Source organism: Spermophilus citellus (genome assembly GCF_964194105.1).
Source record: "Spermophilus citellus genome assembly, chromosome: 10".
Classification (NCBI taxonomy): Eukaryota; Metazoa; Chordata; class Mammalia; order Rodentia; family Sciuridae; genus Spermophilus; species Spermophilus citellus.
The window spans coordinates 98,097,163-98,117,762 of record NC_138197.1 but is presented as its reverse complement, the minus strand read 5'-3'; the positions used below and the strand labels follow the sequence as shown (position 1 = coordinate 98,117,762).

At 37.3% G+C, this 20,600-nt stretch overlaps 1 protein-coding gene across 2 annotated transcripts in view; it reads left to right on the top strand.

Annotated features, from left to right (window-relative positions):
- Positions 1 to 2,739: 2,739 nt before the first annotated feature.
- Positions 2,740 to 20,600, top strand: part of PAWR (pro-apoptotic WT1 regulator) — a 108,609-nt gene continuing 90,748 nt past the window's right edge. The window contains exons 1-2 of one of the 2 annotated variants that reach the window (XM_081309477.1): positions 2,740 to 3,224; positions 3,682 to 4,350. In XM_081309477.1, coding sequence (XP_081165603.1) covers positions 3,835 to 4,350 — 516 coding nt within the window. In that variant the 5' untranslated portion in view covers positions 2,740 to 3,224; positions 3,682 to 3,834. Of the gene's footprint in view, positions 3,225 to 3,307; positions 3,577 to 3,681; positions 4,351 to 20,600 lie in introns of those variants that run through there. The other variant, XM_081309478.1, reaches the window with a different exon arrangement.

Genomic DNA, 20,600 nt, shown 5'->3' with positions numbered 1-20,600 from the left:
GGGGTAGGAATGATGTGGAATGAGTTAGACATCATTACTCTAAGTACATGTATGAAGGCACAAATGATGTGAGAATACTTTGTGTACAATCAGTGACTTGAAAAATTGTGCTCTGTGTAATATGAAATGAATTGCATTCTGCTATCATGTATAACAAATTAGAATACATAAATAATTTAATTTTAAAAAACCCTCACAAAGAGCAGAAACAATAAGTAGAGTTGAAAGTTCTGCATAAGGGTTTTTTGTAGTTGGGACGGTAAGAAGGGATTGCTGTCTTTTGTTATAATCCTCTGGAACTAAATTATTTAACTTTTTATAGTATGCAAATGTGTTAAGATTTAAGGATATGTTCCAGAAATATTTGCATTGAAGTCAAAGTGGCTATTTCCCAATATATTATTAGTTATTTCAACATATAGAAACAAGTTATTTCACATCATAGCATAGCTAATCCACTGTCTGGAAAACATTAAGTAAGACTTAACATATATAATAAGTTTCACTATGACATTTAAAAATGAATTGTTTTATTAGCATCATCATATTTTTCTTTACTATTAAGGGCAATGGGTCGCTAAAATTAGTTATTTCAGGCCAATTCAATGGTTCTCATTGTCACCCGGGACCCCATCACCAATCCTGAACATTTGGCAATGGCACAATGGGGATAGGAGGGAGGAGGCTACTGGTATCTAGTAGGTAGAAATCAATGATGCTGCTTAATATCCTACAATGAACAGGGAAAACCCCAGAACAAAAATTTACCCAGCCCTGAATGTCAATAATGCCGAAGTTGAGAAATCAAGCACTGAGTCTTTGAGGATTATTACATCAGAACTCTATTATACATAAAGATTGATGATGTGTAAACAATGTAGGACCAACTCAGCTAAAAATATCTTGGTGCAATGTTGGGAGCAGCCTGGCTGTGAAATATCTTTGGAAATACTGAGAATGGCAAAGACAAAAGGTATAATAAATGATAACAATAATAAAACACTGCTTTGTACCTCAATAATCTCTTTAATCTGTAGTTCCTAGGGCACTTTATAGACCAATAATAACTACTCTGGTACTCATATACTACCTTTTATCTAAGGACCTTAGGCACTTTCACAACACTCTGACAATGTAGGAAGTATTATTATCCCCATTTTATATGTAAGTAAACAGAGGCACACAAATTAACCAACTTGCTCAAAGCCACAGAAGTCAATGGTAGCCAGCATTCCTGACTCAAGAGTCTATTTAATACTAAGAGAACTGGTAGAAGTGATGCAGTGACAAATTTATGTGACATAAGTGTTATCCTAGTTCATTCAAAGTCTATTGTTTTCAGGTTAATATTGTATATTCAGTCCCTCATTTTTTTTTAACCATCTCCAGACACTTCTTAGAAACCCAAGATTCTAACTGCTATCTTATTAATAGGAGGTACTATGTTGAGTGCCTTCCTGAACAAAGCACATTCTACTTGCAGTATCACTTTAAAATAAGTCATTATTGCTGATTTTATAGTCAAGAAAGCTGCTGAGTTTCAGAGAATTTAAACATATGCTCAAGATCTTGCAAGTATTTAACATGTTTGTACCCAGAATGACTATCATCTTTCTACTATATCCTACAGCCCCTCAAAGAGAAAATCCTCAGAGAAGTTATGAAAGCCCATTAATGTGCATACATTCAATATTCAAATCCCCTTTTCCCCATCTTAAAACTCATAAAACAAAGTAGTGAATCTGTAATTGAGAAATTTCAGGTGGTGCACCTAGGTAGATACCAGGTAGGCAAATGGCCACTCAGCCATTTAAACCTATTCCCAAGGAAGGCCTTTAATTTTCCACTGAATTTTCCAGAACCCCAACAGTCAGACCAAAGCCCAGAACTGTGTGACTCTGTCTTTGAGAAATACAGGGCATGTGAATCATTTTCTCATTCCCACAGCGGGCACACATTGATTACCCACCTTCCATGTACTACCAGGTCCAAATATTAAGTAGGAATATTAAGTAGGACAAACAGTTTTTGTTAGGGAAGAGTGTGGCTCAGGCCTTCCTACTTTTTACAAAACAGAGACCTAGCATTTGGGGCTTACAACAATGATGTGCCCTGACATTTGATATTATTTGGATATAGTGAAGTCAGTCTACTCTGGTGTCTGCCCATGGTAGCCCACCCAGCCCTGATCCAGAAATCTTCGATAACTGTAAATCTTGTAAATGTAAGGATAAGTAAGGATGGAAAAATAGAGACTATCACCGCTCCAGCTCATTTCAAATCAAAATCAATGCTGCTTTCGTACTTTGACAGGGAGTTTTGCTGCTGAATTTACTATTCTGGAAAGAGAAGGCCTATAGAATGGTTTAAGAGGAACATTCCAAATAGAGTCAGCATCACCAATAAAATAAAGTGTCCAAAGGAGGTTTGATACTTCTGCAAGCCTAAGATAAAATAGTAAACTCTTAATAATTCACGGGACAGTTTTAGCCTTTCTTTTTAGGCGATTCCTTTTCACCAGGAGATGCGTTTCCTTAGGTTTCCTCAGGTCCACCATCCTAAGACATTTCAAAAGGGGTCAGCGACCAAGAAGAGAAACGGGTGGGTATTTTCTCATCCTGGCCAGTTAGATCCTGAATCTTCACAAGTTGATCGCACTTTCCCCCTTGGCAATATTCGAAACTTTCGTTCAAATAAGATTATGTACTTAAAAACGAAGAGTGGCGGGACACTAGAGAGGCGGAGAGGGGAGCCGGGAGAGGGGCGCTGGAGTGCCGTTCCCGCCCCAGAGTCGCAAGCGCCAGGAGGCCGGACGCCCCGCGGCTGGCGGCCCAGGAATGTGCGGTGGGACCCGCCGCTGGCAAGGAGCGGCAGGCCGGGGGAAGGGTTGGCGCAAGGCAGGCGGCAGCCGCTGGCCCGACGCAGCGCCGCGCACCTGAGTGCCGGGGGCGGGGCGTCGCCGGACACTGCCTCCTCCTCACCGGGAGCCGCGCCCCTCGTGCGCCCCTCGGCCTTTTCCGCTCGCGCTTCGGCACCGCTCGGCTCCCCTCCCGCCCCTCGCTCCCTCCCTTTCTTCTTCCCTCCCTTCTAGTCAGGGACTTGGGAAAGCAGGACAGCGAGTTTGCCGCGTTCCTTCCGCGCGTCCGGAGGTCGCGCCGCACCTTCGGCTCACTCGGGGTACTCACTCCCCGTCCCGCGCCTGGTCCCCCACAAACTCATCGGAGGTAAGGGGCTGCTCTCGGGCCACCAGCACTCGACTCGTGCTTCGTCCCCGCCTCCTCCGCGAGCCGGTTAGAGGCTTTACCCGGGAGTCGGGTTGTCGGTGACGAGGATCTCGGACTAGCGGTGGCCAGAGCGGGCGCTAAGTTGGGCCGACAGGTGGCGGGGTCTGGCCATGGTCCCACGTCCCCCGCAGGCGCGGACCCGGGTGGGATGGGGCGGTCGGGCCGGGGGTGGGGTCACGCCCTCTCTCCTCCCCTCGAGGGGCGGTGATCATCGGGGCCGGCGGTGTAGGTGTTTCGGAGAAACTTTGCAGGGTGGGGACGGCGGCGTCTACTCGCCGTTGGAGACGAGTGGGTGCGCTCTGGGGGTACTCGGAGGGGCGAGAACGGGAGCCAGACCTTTGGGTCCGACCAAGACCTCACGCCTCCCCTCCCCGCCCCCCTTTGTATTTCTCTTCAGACCCTCTTGCTGCTGGGGGAGTTTCCGCCGCCCGCGCCAGGGGTCCTGTTCCTTGCGTCCTCGCGGTTGCGGGAAGGAGGCGGCGGCGGGGATCAGGAGCTGGGAGCCCTGGTGGCCGTCTGAGGTGAGCACCCAGCCAGCCCCTCTGGGAATATGGCGACCGGTGGCTACCGGACCAGCAGCGGCCTCAGCGGCAGCACCACAGACTTCCTGGAAGAGTGGAAGGCGAAGCGCGAGAAGATGCGCGCCAAGCAGAACCCCCCGGGACCCTCAGCCCCGGGCGGGGGCAGCAGCGACGCGGCCGGGAAGCCCCCGGCGGGGGCGGTGGGCACTTCGACGGCGGCTGCCACGGCCAACGAGCTCAACAACAATCTCCCAGGCGGCTCGGCCGCACCTGCTGTCCCCGGCCCCGGGGGCGTGAACTGTAGTGTCGGCTCCACCGCGCTGGCTCGGGCGGCCCCCGGCCCGCGGCGGCCAGAGGACGAGACCCCCGCCGCCGCCGCCTCCGGAGCTCCGCCGCCTCGGGGTGACGAGGAGGAACCGGATAGCGCCCTGGAGAAGGGCAGGAGTTCGGGCCCAAGTGCCAGGAAAGGCAAAGGGCAGATTGAGAAGAGAAAGCTGCGGGAGAAGAGGCGCTCCACCGGCGTGGTCAATATCCCCGCGGCAGAGGTGAGCGGGCGGGGGCCATGCTGTTCCTGGGGCCGCCACCGTCTGGGCTCCTGGATCCCGGGGCCCAGGTTTCTCCCTGACTCGTCCTGCTGATCCTTTGACCGAGCTGGGCAGGCAGCGGGTGATGGAGTTTTGCTTTGAGCAAATACTTCCTGGGAAGTTCCCCAAACCCACAGTGTAGGACACGTGCTTTTCCAAGCTTCCTGGATGAGGTCTCAGATCCTGAATACATACTTGTTTAGAGCGGTAGAAAGACAACTTCTGGACTTGCCTACCTAGACCTATCTGTTTATGCTTGATCAGTTAGGAAAATTGATTAGTGGTGACGATGACGTACTCTAGTTTCCCACGTGTCGGTCTCAAGTTATCAGATTATCTCCTCTTTTGATGTTTACAAGCACCGGTAAAGAAAATGTGGCCTTAGCAATATCCAAGATAGCTTTATCTTAATGAGCCGATGATGAGTGTATCCAATGAACATATGCATGATATTACACACACACACACACACACACACACACCCACTCTTTTTAAGTGGTGCTCCCCATCACGGTTCCCCCACCCCCAGTCATCCCAGTCATATTTAGGACAATAGGGATGCTGCAGCAATTCACAATTCTGTTTGCTTAGAGTTCTCTTTTTGTACTTAAATATCTGGAAAACATTTGTGGTAGGGGTGGCGTGTTTTTTTTTTTTTTTGTTTGTTTGTTTTCTTTTTTTTTTTTTGGTGTTTTTGACTAGTCTACAGACATTTCTGCAGTCAGCAGCAGCATCTCATTAGATGACTGGTAAATACTTTTACGGAGTGTATAATCACACCTCTACCTGAAACAAAACAATCCTGAACAAGTTTGGGTTACTTTAACAGTAGCTCATCATGTTTGGGAAGTGATTGAACTACTTTTTTTTTTTTTTTCCCAGAATAGGCACACCTTCTCATTGGCTCTGCAGGTTTCACTTTTTCCCCTCATTTTACTCCTTGCCTTCTAATTCACTCAATTTTGCTACACACCAAATAACTATTAAGAATTTATCAACTTTAATTGTGGTTTAAATAAAAGCATTTGTAATAAGTTAGGGTGTATTATCAAGTATACCTAAAGTTTTAGATATTAATATGATTCCATTCCCAGAAAATCAGAGTATGTCTTTGTAGGGTGTATTTTTGTATGAATGTTTCAGAGATTTCTATTAGCCAGCAAACTGTCCTTTGTGGTTTGCTACTTGCACAAAATATCTGTTATTCATTAAATTACTTTAAAAGGAATTCGTAAGAGTGGTAATCAAATTTCCAGGTTTTTTTTTTTTAACTTAAAAATATGAAGATTAAGGGGAAATTGAAGACAAGGCTTTGGAAAACCTACATTCCTCAACTTTATTTTTAAAAGCTGTGATCCAAATATGAGAATTTGTCATTTTCAATCTTTACTCATTGTTCATCTGACAGGGGTCTTATTTTGGCAAATATCTTGGCAGATGTTAAAATTCGCTTTTTGTCCGGTTGCTTGTGCTAAGATTATTTTTCAAGTATTTCTTCAAAACAAGAGCAATGTTTACTAGGGGAAATAAGTAGGGTGTATCTTGTGAGATCCTAAGAAACATCCTTTGTTAGTACTCCTGCTTTGAGTGAGAGAACTTAGTGCTGAGAATGTAGATGACTCCCCACTACAATTGAGTCTAATTCTCTGGAATGTTTTTCGTTTGGGTGTTGGCAACTCCTAAATTTAATCTTACTTAAAACAAAACAACCCTGGGCACCCTTTTTTGTGTGTGGAATTTTTTTTAATTGAGTAGGGAGTTGAAGACTGCTTTCTTTTAGTGGTAACTATGGCTCTATCTGTTTCAAGCTGTGGGACCCAACAAAACATGGTAATATTTTACCACAGTATCTAATTATCAGGCTTGAGAGCCTCCTCCCTGTATTTTTAAAAAAGTCTTTTATATTGTTTCAATACTACTGAAATATGTCAGGAAACTTTGAAGGTAAATTATTTTCATGTCTTTAGATTTTTTAGAATTATATGCCATTTCTTCTAGTAGTTTCCAAAGTGAGAATGCCACTTGCTGTGGAGGTTCTTAAGCACTCCTGTTTTAAAAAGGCATATTGCATTTTATACATATTACATTTTATAAACTTTTCAGGTACTGAAAATACTACAGATGGATGAAAATCACCAATCTGTCAATAGTCAAAAGTACACTTACATTTTATCTAATGTGTAGTAAGATCCACTTTCAATTTTCCCAATCAAGTTTATATTAGAATAGTATGTAGTTTGTATATAGAGAGCCTATTTTAGTGAGTGATAAGTTCCTTTAGGAAATACACATTAAACATCTGTGTGAAACAGTTGTGGTTTTTATTAACTCATTAGAGTATTTCATAACATTGTTGTAAAGATGTATGACAGCACCTAAAGGTAACAAAGTCAGCTAGGAGATAGTTTAGCAAGGAAGCAGGCTAAAAACTGAAACTGCCAGTACCATCAAAAACCAAAAATAGGGGTTGGGGTTGTGGCTCAGTGGTAGAGCACTTGCCTAGCATGTGCGAGGCCCTGGGTTTGATCCTCAACACCACATAAAAACAAATAAGCAAAATAAAGGTATTATGTATAACTAAAAAATAAATATTAAAACAAAACAAAAAAACCCCCCAAAACACTCTGGCTGATGCAGTTTGAATATAGGGTAGGTACTGAGTGTGACGACCATAGAAAAGTCTAAATATCCAGCTGCTCCTTAATAAGATAAATTTTGGTTTTCATTTTCTAAAAGATTTTTTTTTTTTTTTTTGGTAACAGCTTGCCTAAATTGAACAATTTGGATGTGACATACTTCCTGTCAATAATTTTTGTGTATGTTTATCAGATTAGACAAATGTTTATTACATGACTGTGTTCAAGGCACTGTCCTAATAAGCACTGGAAGAAACAAGAAGAATAAGGTAGTGTATGTTCTTAAGAAGCAAGACTGTAATCTAGAAAGAAGACGTAAGACATAGTTATATGAAAAACTTAAGTAGTGAGTTAACAGTTTAAAAGTCATTGGAGTACAGCATGGAATTGATTATTCATTACAAATATTTTGTTTAAAGGCAAGAGATGTTAGGATTGGGAGAAGCTATTGAGGTTGAGAGTTTTGACTTGAATCATGAATATTTCTATATCTATGTTTATATGTATGTCCTCACATACATAAATATAGTATTGTAAGCTTCAGATTGCAGATCCACACATTGATATCATGTGTGGATCTCCCCCGTGCTGATTTTTTACCTTCTCCACTACCCATTCCCACTCCCTTATGATTTAATGCACCTGGAATGGATCCCAGGCATTGATACTTTTATAAGCTCTCACTGTAATTCTAAAGTGAGTCAGGGTTAAGAACTATTGGACTATAATTAGGGTATACCAAAATGAACACAGGCATTTTTAACGAGGTGTTCTTTCAAGCAAAATAAGGAAACAGATAAATACCATAAGGAGTAGTATAGCCTAGTCCCTGATCAGGGTACCTAACTCAATAAAGAGGGATAGTTGAAGAGGTCTTCCTCAGTAATTGGTTCTCAGAGTGCTTGTGAAGTTACTGCTGTTGAGTAGTAGGTTTGCATGAATGAATTAGTGGATATGATTGCCATAGAAAATATAATCTTTCCATAGGTAGGGGTAGCATTGAGGTATAAAAGTTAACGTCTTAAAGCATTTTTGCATAGTTCTTAGCTAAAGTGCTTTATGTACTTTTTTAATGCTTAGAGCAATCTCACATGATAATTACACTCTTTGCCCCCCATTTTCAGAGGAGAAAATGGAGACTTTTAGAGCTTAAATGACTCAAGATCACAGACATAAATATATACAATTATTATATGTCAGTTATAAAGATTGCATAGAAAGCGATAAAGCACAATTTTAAATGTTCTGTGTGGTTTTATGTGTGTGCATGTGCATGTGCACGCACATGCAATGGGGAAAAGGGAAATCTTAAAGAATTAACCTATTTTGCATTATTTAACATTTTCCTAGGTTTTCTTATTGATTGATTGATTGATTGATTGTTGTAGTTGGACACAATACCTTTACTTTATTCATTTACTTTTATGTGATGCTAAGGATCGAATCCAGCGCCTTGTACATGCTAGGCCAGTGCACTACTGCTGAGCCACAACCCCAGCCCTCCCTAGGCTTTTTTAAAAAAAAACTTTTTATATAAATATAAATTAAACATTTGAAGAAAACAGTGAAAGCATGGAATTGAATAGAAATTAAGATCAAATTTATATAGGCTTAGAGATTGCTTTCTGATCATTTTATCTGTAGTTTACTTGGCAAAATTTTGCACATCAGACTATCAGCAAAATGTAATTTTATTTTTGGTTAGTGGTCCAAAAATAGGAACTTTGATATTACTTAATGATGTATTATTTTTCTGTCAGGATGGATTACTCCTCCATAATTTGAACTCGGGATGTAAAAGGGAGGGAAAAGGAGCATTTAAAATACAGAAAACACTTTGACATGAACACAATTTAAGTCATAATTATTTAGTGTATTTACTAAATATTGCATAGATCTTGTTCCACTTAATGTTTTTTGGTATTGCCATTATGTTCCAGACAGTCTACCTCTCTATGTGATGAGTCAGGAGAGAAACTAATAATGACTCAAGTAGAGAAAATCTGATTGTGAATGGAATAAATATAGGATAAACACTGAGGCTAATAACATAATTAGCCCAGCTTTCTTAATGTTCAAGCTCAGTAGTAAGGTAAATTGAAATCTTAATGTTATCAGGATTTGTAATGAGTTGCCTGTTGCCTAAGATGGAATGCTATTTCTTATAACAATAGTAATTGCATAATTAAAGTAGGTGACATTGGTAGTGTGTTTCTTAAGTACCAGGCACTGTTCTAAGCACTTTGCATTTAATTATCATTACACTAAAGGACACTAAGGGAAAACTGGGCAGAGAGTAAGTTATTTACCTGCCAGAGATCATATGTGTAGAAAGAGGTAGAAATAGTTTGCTTTCACAGTCTGGTGGTTAATAGCCATCTTACTATTCTTGAATGTATTACATACTGTATATCTAATTTAAAAATACAAAGATAATTTTTAAACATATTTTTTAATTGTAGTTGGACACAATACCTTTATTTTATTTATTTATTTTTATGTGGTGCTGAGGATTGAACCAAGTGCCTTGTGCATGCTAGGGGAGTGCTGTACTGCTGAGCCACAACTGGCTCCATAATTTTTTTTTTTTTTTTTTTGTAAGGGCTGGCATATAGCTCAGTTGGTACAGTGTTTGCCTTGCATGCACAAGGCCCTGTGTTCGATCCCCAGCACCACACACACACATAAAATAAATAAAGAAAAGAAAAAGAAAAAAAAGATGCTAAAATGATTACTATACAAAATTTGAAATTTAACTTGTTTATAAAAGATGAAGTGTATTAAATTACATGAACCATTAAATGCCCTTTGTTTTTTATTTAGGAAAAAAAAGATGAAGTGGAACTTTGGAAAAAATTGAGAGCAAGTAAATGTATAGCTAATGGTATTAAAATTCTTAAAATCATTATCAAGCTAGTGGCCAATTTATTGTCTTTATTGTTTCTCTTTTGATTTTTAGACCTATGATGCAGGCCAGAATATAATTGTCATTTAATAGTAATGCTGATACAGTGTGTTAGAAACTAAATTTATTGGCAAATATTAAGATTAGAAATTTTCTCAGTGCTTCTATTTTTTCTTTTTAAAAATTGAGATCATTCACATGTCATAAAATTTTCTCTTTTAATAAGTGAACAGTTGGGAATGGGAGTACAGTACAGCTCAGTGGCAGAGTGATTGCCTAGCATGCATAAGGCCCTGGGTTTGATCCTGAAGCACAGTACAAACAAAAATCCAGCTCAGTTAAGTGAGTTTTAGTGTATTCACAAAGTTGTACTGTAGGTATTTATGTTTTCATGTTAATTTTTCATTCTGCTCCTAGAACCTTTAGTAGCTAAGTTTTAGGTCAAACTAAAGCCCAATGGTATTTGAACCATGAGAAGCGAATAATCACTTAAAACAATTCAATATCAGCTTTTCCTATAGTTCACTGAGAAATTGTGGTAGAATCTTCCCAATTTTAAGTTCTTTAAAACTTGGATTCTTACTAACATTAGTTTGTATTAGAATTTGGTAAAACAGATACTTATTTAATTTAACCCAATATAATATTTCATCTAAATTTTTAAAATTTTATTTAATTTATCTAAATTTTTAGATATTTTTTGTGGAGATCTGTACCGCTCTATGTAAACATTTGGGAACATTGATTCAGAGGGAAAAAAGAGGACTTTAAGACCACTTACAGATTTAGTCATTTTACTATAAATAACGTCCTAAAATATGTAGCTGGGGTGGGAGGGACAGTCTACCTATGCCACTATGACCTGTGTTTGTTTTATATGCAGACTTATCCATGTTGGTGGGCGCAGTTAACTAGACTGCATTTTTTAAAATATTTTTTTTTTTTTAGTTGTGGATGGACACAGTACCTTTATTTAGTATTTTTTATGTGGTGCTGAGGATCGAACCCAGTGTCTCATGCATGCTAGGCAAGTGCTGTACCACTGAGCCACAACCCCAGCCCAAAACTGTATTTTAACATGTTCTTGTGTGATTCTTGTATATGCTAAAAGTTTGGAAGAATTGACTTAAAATGCCTTGAAACTGGTTTATTGATATCTCCCCAATGAAATTGATCCTGACTATCAAACAGGATTATTGTATGGATCAAACAAAATGTTTGTAAAAATGTTATACAATGCTCAAATGGTAAATTAAAATTATTGCATAGGTTACATTGGTAACTATTGATGTCTAATGGAAACTTCTTATAAGGATGGTAAATATCTTATTTTTTACTTTATATTTTATTTATTTGAGTTATTATTTGTGGGTCTGGGTATTGAACAGTGGTGCTTTTACCACTGAGCTATATCTCTAGCTCTTTTTATTGTTTGAGATCCTTCTGAGCAAGTTTTCTAGGTTGGCCTTGAACTTGCAATCATCCTGCCTTAGCCTCTTGAGTAACTGAGATTTTCTGTGTGCACTACCACATCTGCTGAAAAACTTATGTATATTTATATATGTTTATACATATTTTAACAGATAATGAGTTACTTTGAAATTCTAAGCACTTTAAACATTTCTATAATGTCATATATTTAGTGCAAAATGTGGTGCCTATTTTGCTTGTGTTCAAAATTTGTTAGAAGTCTGTACTACAGAAAAAAAAAACCCTATAATACTTAGTGGGTAATTAGAACTTAACTGTCTGGGCTGGGGATGTGGCTTAAGCGGTAGCGCGCTCGCGGCCTGGGTTCGATCCTCAGCACCACATACCAACAAAGATGTTGTGTCCGCCGAGAACTAAAAAAAAAAAAATAAATATTAAAAAATCTCTCTCTCTCTCTCTCCTCTCTCACTCTCTCTTTAAAAAAAAAAAAAGCCCTTTAAAAAAAAAAAAAGAACTTAACTGTCACTGATTTTTCATTTTTACGTCTTTAAGGAAAAGTATATATTATCGTTTATAAATATGTTTAATAATTAGCAATTTAAATTCTTAAAATGGTTTTCTGGCCATTTGTCAAACTCCTATCAAGTGTAAGAATTGTTTTGTTTTCTAATCTTACATATGAGATTGTTGGACTTGGCTAGCAATTGATTGTTAACATATTTGGTTAACTACTGAGGCAACTTTCAGTTTAAATTTTAGGTATTTGTGGAATTACCATAGTATCTACTATATATAATCAGCTATAGCTTCAACTGTTATTTTTCCTTAGGTTACTTAAAAATACACTGGGTATCATGTGTGAATGAAACTGTAGAATACTTAATTTCTAAAAATGGCAAAATTATGCATTTCAAAAGTAGAAATAGCTGAGCATGGTGATGCACATTTGTTAATTCCAGCTACTTGGGAGATTTAGGTAGAAGGATTACAAAATAAAAGTTAGCAGCCTGCACAACTTAATAAGACCCTGTCTCCCCCCAAGAAGAAGAAGAAGAAGAAGAAGTAGTAGTAATAGTCAAGGGATGTAGCTTGGTTGTAAAGCACTTGCCTTTTATGAAGGAGCCTCTGGGCTCAATCCCCAGTGGTGGTGGTGAGGATGGGCATTGCCTTTGAATAATTTCTCACATGGTATTTACTTACCTACAAATGTTCCCTCCCTGCCTTTCCCCTACTCGTGTATCTTTGAGGAACTCCTGTGCTTCTCTAAGCTATGTAACATTCTAGGTAGAGCAAATGGTATGCACCGAGGCACAGAACATGTCTATTGCCCAACACTGAGCAGGGTGGTTTTCATGTTATTTCACATTATTTGTGATTTTCACATTAACTCACAAGTTAGATATTTTTACATCATGATTTTTTCCCATTGTTTTACAAGATGAGGAAATTCAGTCTTGAAGTTGTGAATTGCCCAAAAGCTGTACTGGTAGAACTTGGCTTTGACTCCATATTTGCTTGGATGCCAGTGCCAACACATTGATTATCATCATTGGAAATAATTAGGATATATTCTAACACAGGGAACTTTGAAGTGGGGAGAATTCATGGTGAGGAGTGAATGGAGAACACTTAAAAAGGAATGATAAAGACCAATTGTTATGGAATCTCCTGAATGACATGCCCAAAATTCAGAATTTATTCTCCTGTTCTTTGTTAGTATTTTTGGCTGGGCACTTGCTTCCTCTATCTATACCTATTTATACAGTAACTCTCACAATTTCTGGATAGGAAACAATTTGCCTGTTTAATATGAAATCATTAAGAGGGGTTTCTTGTTCAGGGACAAACTTATTCAAGAGTTGTAAGGTGTGTGTGGTGATGCACTCCTGTAATACCAACTACTCTGAAAGCTGAGGCAGGAGGATTGGAAGTTGGAGACCAGCCTCACCAACTTAATGAGACCCTATCTTAAAATCAAAAGGGTTGGGGATACTGCTCTCAGTGGTAGAACATTTACAGGTTCAAACCCCAGTACTGCCAAAAGAGAAAAATAAGTAAATAACAAAATAGTAGGATGATGGTAGAATAAATAAATCCAAAATTCTTATGAGCTAAAAGGAAACTAAAGGCTAGGATCCAAACAGAGTTTTATCAAATGATTCTTTTTTGATTATAAAAATAATTCTAATGAAAAAATTTGTAAATGACTTTGGAGGCAAGCCAAACGGAATGGAGATGAAGTGCTCTGGTGATATTAAATTGCCATAGTCTGATCTGAGTGTAGTTAACCATGGAGAAGTTTATAGCTTTATGTTGTCTGTGAGTTTAGACTTTGCCCTGCACTAACTATAAAAGCAGATGTTATTCCATTTTCAGGTTCTTCCTGTTCTTGAAATACACATGCTTAAGGATGGGCATTGCCTTTGAATAATTTCCCACACAGTATTTACTCACCTTCTACAAATGTTCCCTCCCTGCCTTTCCCCCCTCATATATCTTTGAGGAACTCCTATGCTTCTCCAAGCTATGCTTTAGGAATAATGTTTATCTATTTATTTTTATCACAAAAAGTAATGACTTCTTACTATAAACATTTGAAATAAAACAGCAAAGCCAAGATTATGCAAGATCAACTATAGTTTGACATATTTTCTTCCATTTTTCCTTTTTTTTTTTTTTGGTGGTGCTAGGGATTAAACTGAGGACCTGTGCATTCTAGGCAAGCACTCTACCAACTGAGCTATATCTCCAGCCCCTGTGTTATTTTTATATGTTGTGGTTATATTATGTGTACATTTTTTAACCTACCTTTTGATATATCATGAATATTATTTTAAACTTTTTGACAGCAGATATGTTAATAATCATATTTCTTTGTTAATATAAAACGTTTATAGGGGCTAGGGTTATAGCTCAGCGGTAGAGCTCACATGTGCGAGGCACTGGGTTTGAGCCTCAGCACCACATAAAAATAAATAAAATAAATAAAGGTTTGTGTCTATCTTTAAAAAAAAGCTTATAAACATGTTTTTAGTTTTATATCTAACTATATGTTAGTGTTTTCAGTTGGAGTACTTAGTGGGGCTTATGATTACCTTGAGTGATTGTTTTTATCTTTGATAATTACAAAGACAACACTTAAGCCACAAATTGCTTATACTACAAGTTGAAGTTTAGAATATTTAATTATTTTGATTATGGATGAAGAAATGTATTTTAGAATGAGGAAGGCATATTAATATTAGATAACATCTGTTTGCTTACTGGGCCTGCCTGGTACTATTCTAAGACATTTATACATATTAACTTGTTTAAACTTTAGAAGAGCTCTAGGGAGGTTATATATGTCCTATTTTATTGATGAGGAAAGCAAGGCACAGAGAGAATAAACCATATTGAATTTTTGATTTGAGAAATTAGTTGCCAGCTTTGCCCTTGCTTCAACTGTTGATTGTTTCCCCCTGACTACACTTCTACTTTACACTGGGGTCAGTGTCACATTTTAGTACTAGCCTAAACGAAGTTGACATCTTATTAAGCTTGCTGCTTTCATGTTTTTATTATTTTCTTTCCTGCTTGTTCTGATGTAAAAGTTGTATGTTACAGAAGAATGAGTGAAAGATCTTATTATCTTAAAAACGAGTAGGTAGTTTATAATATCTGGGAGAGCTGAGAGTACAATTTATCATGGTTAATTCATATGCAGATAATCTAAAATTAACTGAATATGAAAGACCTGTATATCTGATACAAGAGAATTCTAAAGTCAAAAGAAGTGCCATAAACTTGCTTGATTTTTTTAAAAATTTCTCAATTTCTGAAAATTCCCCAGTTGTGAGGTGTTTTTGTGAAGAATCAAAAATGCTAATATAAAGTGTTCTGTTTAATCTTAGCTCTTATTTGTAGTTCACACAAATCTGCTCTAAATCAGAGTAATGATATTCTTAATAGCTTCATATTAATATTTATCTTTATTAATGAGCTAAGAAAGTACACTGTCATCAGCATCCAGTCTCCAGTTTGGAGATAGAAACCACATCAATTATTAATTGAAAATTTAATGTAAAGAATTAGGTAACAGAATATGCAAGCAGAGAATACTAAAACATCATGAATTTAGCAGCTGCAGGAGACAATTATCACTTTTAGAACTGGGAACAAAAAGTGTTAAAAATATTTTAGAAGCATGTTGAGGGCCTGAGGAGCCAAAGCTCAGACCTCTGAGAAGGGGCCTGTTTTCACCTGCTGCCACTTGAATCAGAGCTGTCACAGTGAAGATATGAGGCTAAGGTGAAACTTAGCAGAATAGGGAGAAAGAAAGTTTTAAGAAGCAAACTTGAAGGGACAAATCCCCTCTTCTCTAGCCTTGAAGTTTCCCTCTAGTTCTTTGTATATGATGTAGCCTGACAGACATATGATTAAGTTGACTCACTAGTAATGGTCATAGTAATTGAGAAAGTTGACATCTGGTTGGTTATTTGATAATATTGAGGAGTTATTATTTTAGTTGTAATCATATAGTTTAAAGGAATCCCTTTAGAGATTGTACAGTGGTTATATTTAGAGGTAAAATATGCCTGGGATTTGCTTATGGGAGGGGCAATAAATAGAAGTAAGTGTAGATAAAATTGACAGTTGTTGAAATTGTGGCAATGGATTTTCTCTACTGCTGTATATATATTTGAAAATTTCTGGAGTAAAATGTGATTAGACTTTTGAATTGAGATCTGAATTTTGGAGAGGAATCTGTCAGAGCTAAGGAGAATAGAGGTTACAGAAATGCAAAGGCTGTAAGGTAGGAAGTTTCTTGGAGTATTCAACTTATATTAAAAAGGTATGCATAGCTAGAGTGATAGAGATGAGGAGAGAACAGGCAGGTACCAGGTCATGTTAGAGTTTGAACTTAACATTCTGAGCCACTGTGCAGTTGAAGCAGGAGACAGACTTGATTTAAACTTATGCCCAGAAAGTTTTCTCTAAGTTCTAGAGAAATAGTGGGCTTTATGTGGGAGAGGAGAGAAGGACCATTGCAGCAGTACAGAAGAGAGAACAGATGGCATTATGGGTAATGGAGAGAAAAGCTTACACAAGGACTATATTTTGATATTTTGGAAGTAGAACTGCCAATAATTTCTGTGAGAAGTAGGCAAAGGTGATAAGTAAGTTTTTGTTTAGAATAATTTGGTCAAAGTTGATGCCATGAACTAATAATATTTTACATTTCTATTTGTGTGGTAATAGAATGTCATAGAATTCAGCCTTTGAATATAGATAGTTATCAAGCCTCTTCTCTATTTGTCTCTAACATTTTGAGTTTTTAAATGCTAGGCATTGTTCTAAGCCCATTATATATATTAACTTATTTAATTGTTTTTCACAATTATATGAACCATGTACTACTATTATCCTCATTACTCATATTTAGGAAACCGAACAAAAGTATAGTAAAATCTTGTCTAGTATGAGGAAAATTATATACCATGACATGTACAGTTTATCCCAAACAGGCAAAACTGGCTTAACATTTGAAAGTCAGTTAATGTGTCAGTGATGTCATTCTATCAACAGGTTAAAGAAAAATCACACAATGATATCAATAGATGCAGAAAAATCATGTGACAAAATCTAATACCTGTTCATGACAAGATCTCTTAGTACTGGGAATAGATGGGAACTTCCTCAGATTGATCAAGAATATCTATGAAAACCTGTACCTAACATCATTTGTTCAACAGACCATGTTAAATTATTAAGGGAAATTCCAAAAGAGGACCACTAAAAATATTTTGGCTAATGATAGTTTTTTTTTTTTTACAAGAAACCTTATAAAAAGTACATAAAGCTTTGAGAAGATAATATTTATGTGATCATGTCAAATAAGACATATTTATGTTTAAATATTAATTACAAACTTTTTATTCCAGACCTATGAATTTTGTGTGGTTTCCCACTAAATAGCTTATCAGGTGACTTTCCAAAGATCCTTAGAAAGAAATATTTGTTTTTCATTTATTTGATGAAATGTCAGAAAGCCAAGCCCTCCAAGTGCTTTCTTTCCGCCTGGCTTTCTTTCTTTTTAACATTGTTCTTTTTAGTTATACATGACAGTAGAATGTATTTTGACATATCATACACATCTGGAGTATAACTTCCAATTTTTGTTGTTGTACATGATGTGGAGTTACACTGCACATGTACTCATATATGAACATAGGAAAGTTATGTCTGATTCATTCTACTGTTTTTCTGATTCTGAACTCCCTTCTCTTCCCCCGACTTCTCCCTGTCCAATATGGTGAGCCTCCATTCCTTCCTCCGTCCACTGATTGTCAGCATCCACATATCAAAGAGAACATTCACCTTTTGGATTTTTGAGATTGGCTTATTTCACTTAGCATGATATTCTCAGTTCCATCTCCATTTACTGGCAAATGCTATAATTTCATTTTTATTTTATGGCTGAGTTTTAGTCCATTATGTATATATAACACAGTTTTTTCATCCATTCATTGGTTGTAGGGCACCTAGGTTAGTTCCATACTTTGGCTATTGTGAATTGAGTTGCTATAAACATTGATGTGGCCACATCATTATAATATGCTGATTTTAAGTCCTTTGGTATAAGCCAAGGAGTGGGATAACTGGGACAAATGGTGGTTCCATTTGAAGTTTTCTAGGGAATCTCTATACTGCTTTCCATAGTGGTTGCACCAATTTGCAGTCCTATCAGCAATGTATGAGTGTACCTTTTCCCCTTACATCCTCACCAACATATGTTGTTACTTGTATTCTTGATAATTACCATTCTGACTGGAGTGAGATGAAATATGAGCGTGGTTTTAATTTGCATTTCTCTAATTGCTAGTGATGTTGAAGAGGTTTTTAATATATTTGTTGACCAATTATATTTCTTCTGTGAAGTACCTGTTCAGTTCCTTTGCCCATGTATTGATTGGGTTATTTGTTTTGTGGTGTTTTTTGAGTTCCTTATTTATCCTAGAGATTAATGCTCTATCTGAGGTGCAAATGGCAAAGATTTCTCCCATTTCATAAGCTCTCTCTTTATGTTTTTGATTGTTTTCTTTGCTATGAAGAAGCTTTTTAATTTGCTACCATCCCATTTATTGATTGTTGATTTGATTTCTTGCACTTTAGGAGTCTTGTTGAGCAATTCTGTTCCTAAGCTGACAGGATAGAGATTTGGGCCTGCTTTTTCTTCTAGTAGGTGCAGGGTCTCTGTTCTAATGCCTATGTACTTGATCCACTTTGAGTTGATTTTGAGAATCAGTTGTGGGGTTCAAGATTGGGGTCTATTTCATTTTGTTACATATGGATTTCCAGTTTTCCTAGCACCATTTGTTGAAGAGGCTATCTTTTCTCCAGTGTATGTTTATGACACCTTTGTCTAGTATGAGGTAACTATATTTATGTGGATTTTGTCTCTTATGTCCTCTCTTCTGTACTGTTGGTCTTCATGTCTGTTTTGGTGCCAGTACCATACTGTTTTTGTTACTATAGGTCTGTAGTATAATTTAAGGTCTGATATTGTGAGGCCTCCTGTTTTTCTTTTCTTGCAGAGGACTGCTTTGGCTATTCTGAGTTTCTTATTTTTCCAAATGAATTTCATGACTGCTTTTCTGTCTATGAAGAACCTTAATAGGAATTGCAGTAAATCTGTGTAGTGCTTTTGGTAGAATGGCCATTTTGACAATATTAATTTTGCCTATCCAAGAACATGGGAGATCTTTCCATCTTCTAAGGTTTTCTTTGGTGTCTTTTTCTTTAGAGTTCTATAATTTTCATTGTAGTGGCATTTCATCTCTTTTGTTAGATTAATTCCCAAATATTTAAGCTTTTTTGAGGCTATTGTGAATGAGATAGTTTTCCTAATTTCTCTTTCAATTGATTCTACTGATGTATAGGACCACAGCTGATTTATGGGTGTTAATTTTGTATCTTGCTACTTTGCTGAATTCATTTATGAGTTCTAGAAGTTTTCTGGTGGAGTTTTTCAGGTTTTCTAAATATAGAATCATGTCATTGGCAAATAGGGATAGTTTGAGTTCTTTGCCTGTTCATATTCTTCTTCTGTCTGATTGCACTGGCTAGAGTTTTCAGGACTATGTTGAATAGAAGTGGTGAAAGAGTGTATCTCTGTCTTGTTCCAGTTTTTAGAGGGAATGCTTTCAATTTTTCTCCATTTAGAATCATGCTGGCCTGGGGTTTAGCATCTATAGCTTTTACAATGTTGAGGTATGCTCCTATTATTCCTAGTGTTTTGAACATGAATGGATGCTGTATTTTGTCAAATGCTTTTTCTGCATCTATTGAGATAATCATGTGATTCCATATTTAATTCTGTTAATGTAATGTATTACAATTTGTTGATTTTCGTATGTTGAACCAACCTTGTTTCCCTGCAGTGAACCCCACTTGATCATGCTGCACTGTCTTTTAATGTGTTTTTGTATTTGATTTGTCAGTATTTTATTAAGAATTTTTGCATCTATGGTCATGCGTGCTTTTGGTCTGAAGTTTTCTTCCTTGATGTGTCTTTGTCTGGTTTTGGTATCAGGGTGATACTAGTTTCATGGAATGAGTTTGGAAGTGTTTACTCCTAAAAATTTCATGGAATAATTTGAGGAGGATTGTTGTTAGTTCTTCTTTGAGGGTCTGATAGAACTTGGTTGAGAATCCGTCCAGACCTGGGCTTTTCTTTCTTTGTAGGCTTTTGATGGCATCTTCAATTTTACTGTTTGAAATTGATCTGTTTAAATTTTCTATGTCCTGATTCAATTTGAGTAGGTCATATGTCTCTAGAAATTTGTCAGTGTCTTCAAGATTTTCTGTTTTATTAGAATATAAGTTTTCAAAGAACTTTCTGATTTTTATCTGTATTTCAGTAGTGTCCATTGTGATGTATCCTTTTTTTTTTTTAACATGAATGTGGGTTTGTCTCTGTGTCTTCTGTTCTCTACCATTGGTGTTTATATAAGTAATTTGAGTTTTTTTTTTTTTTTTCTCTTCATTAGCTTGGCTAAGGGTTTATCAATTTTATTTTTTTTCCCAAAGAACCAACTTTTTGTTTTGTTAAATTTTTGAATTGTTTCTTTTCTTTCAATTTCATTGATTTCAGCTCTTATTTTAATTATTTCCTGTCTTTTACTGCTTTTGTTAATTTGTTGTTCTTTTCTAGAGCTTTGAGATGTAATGTTAGGTTATTTATTTGTTGACTTTCT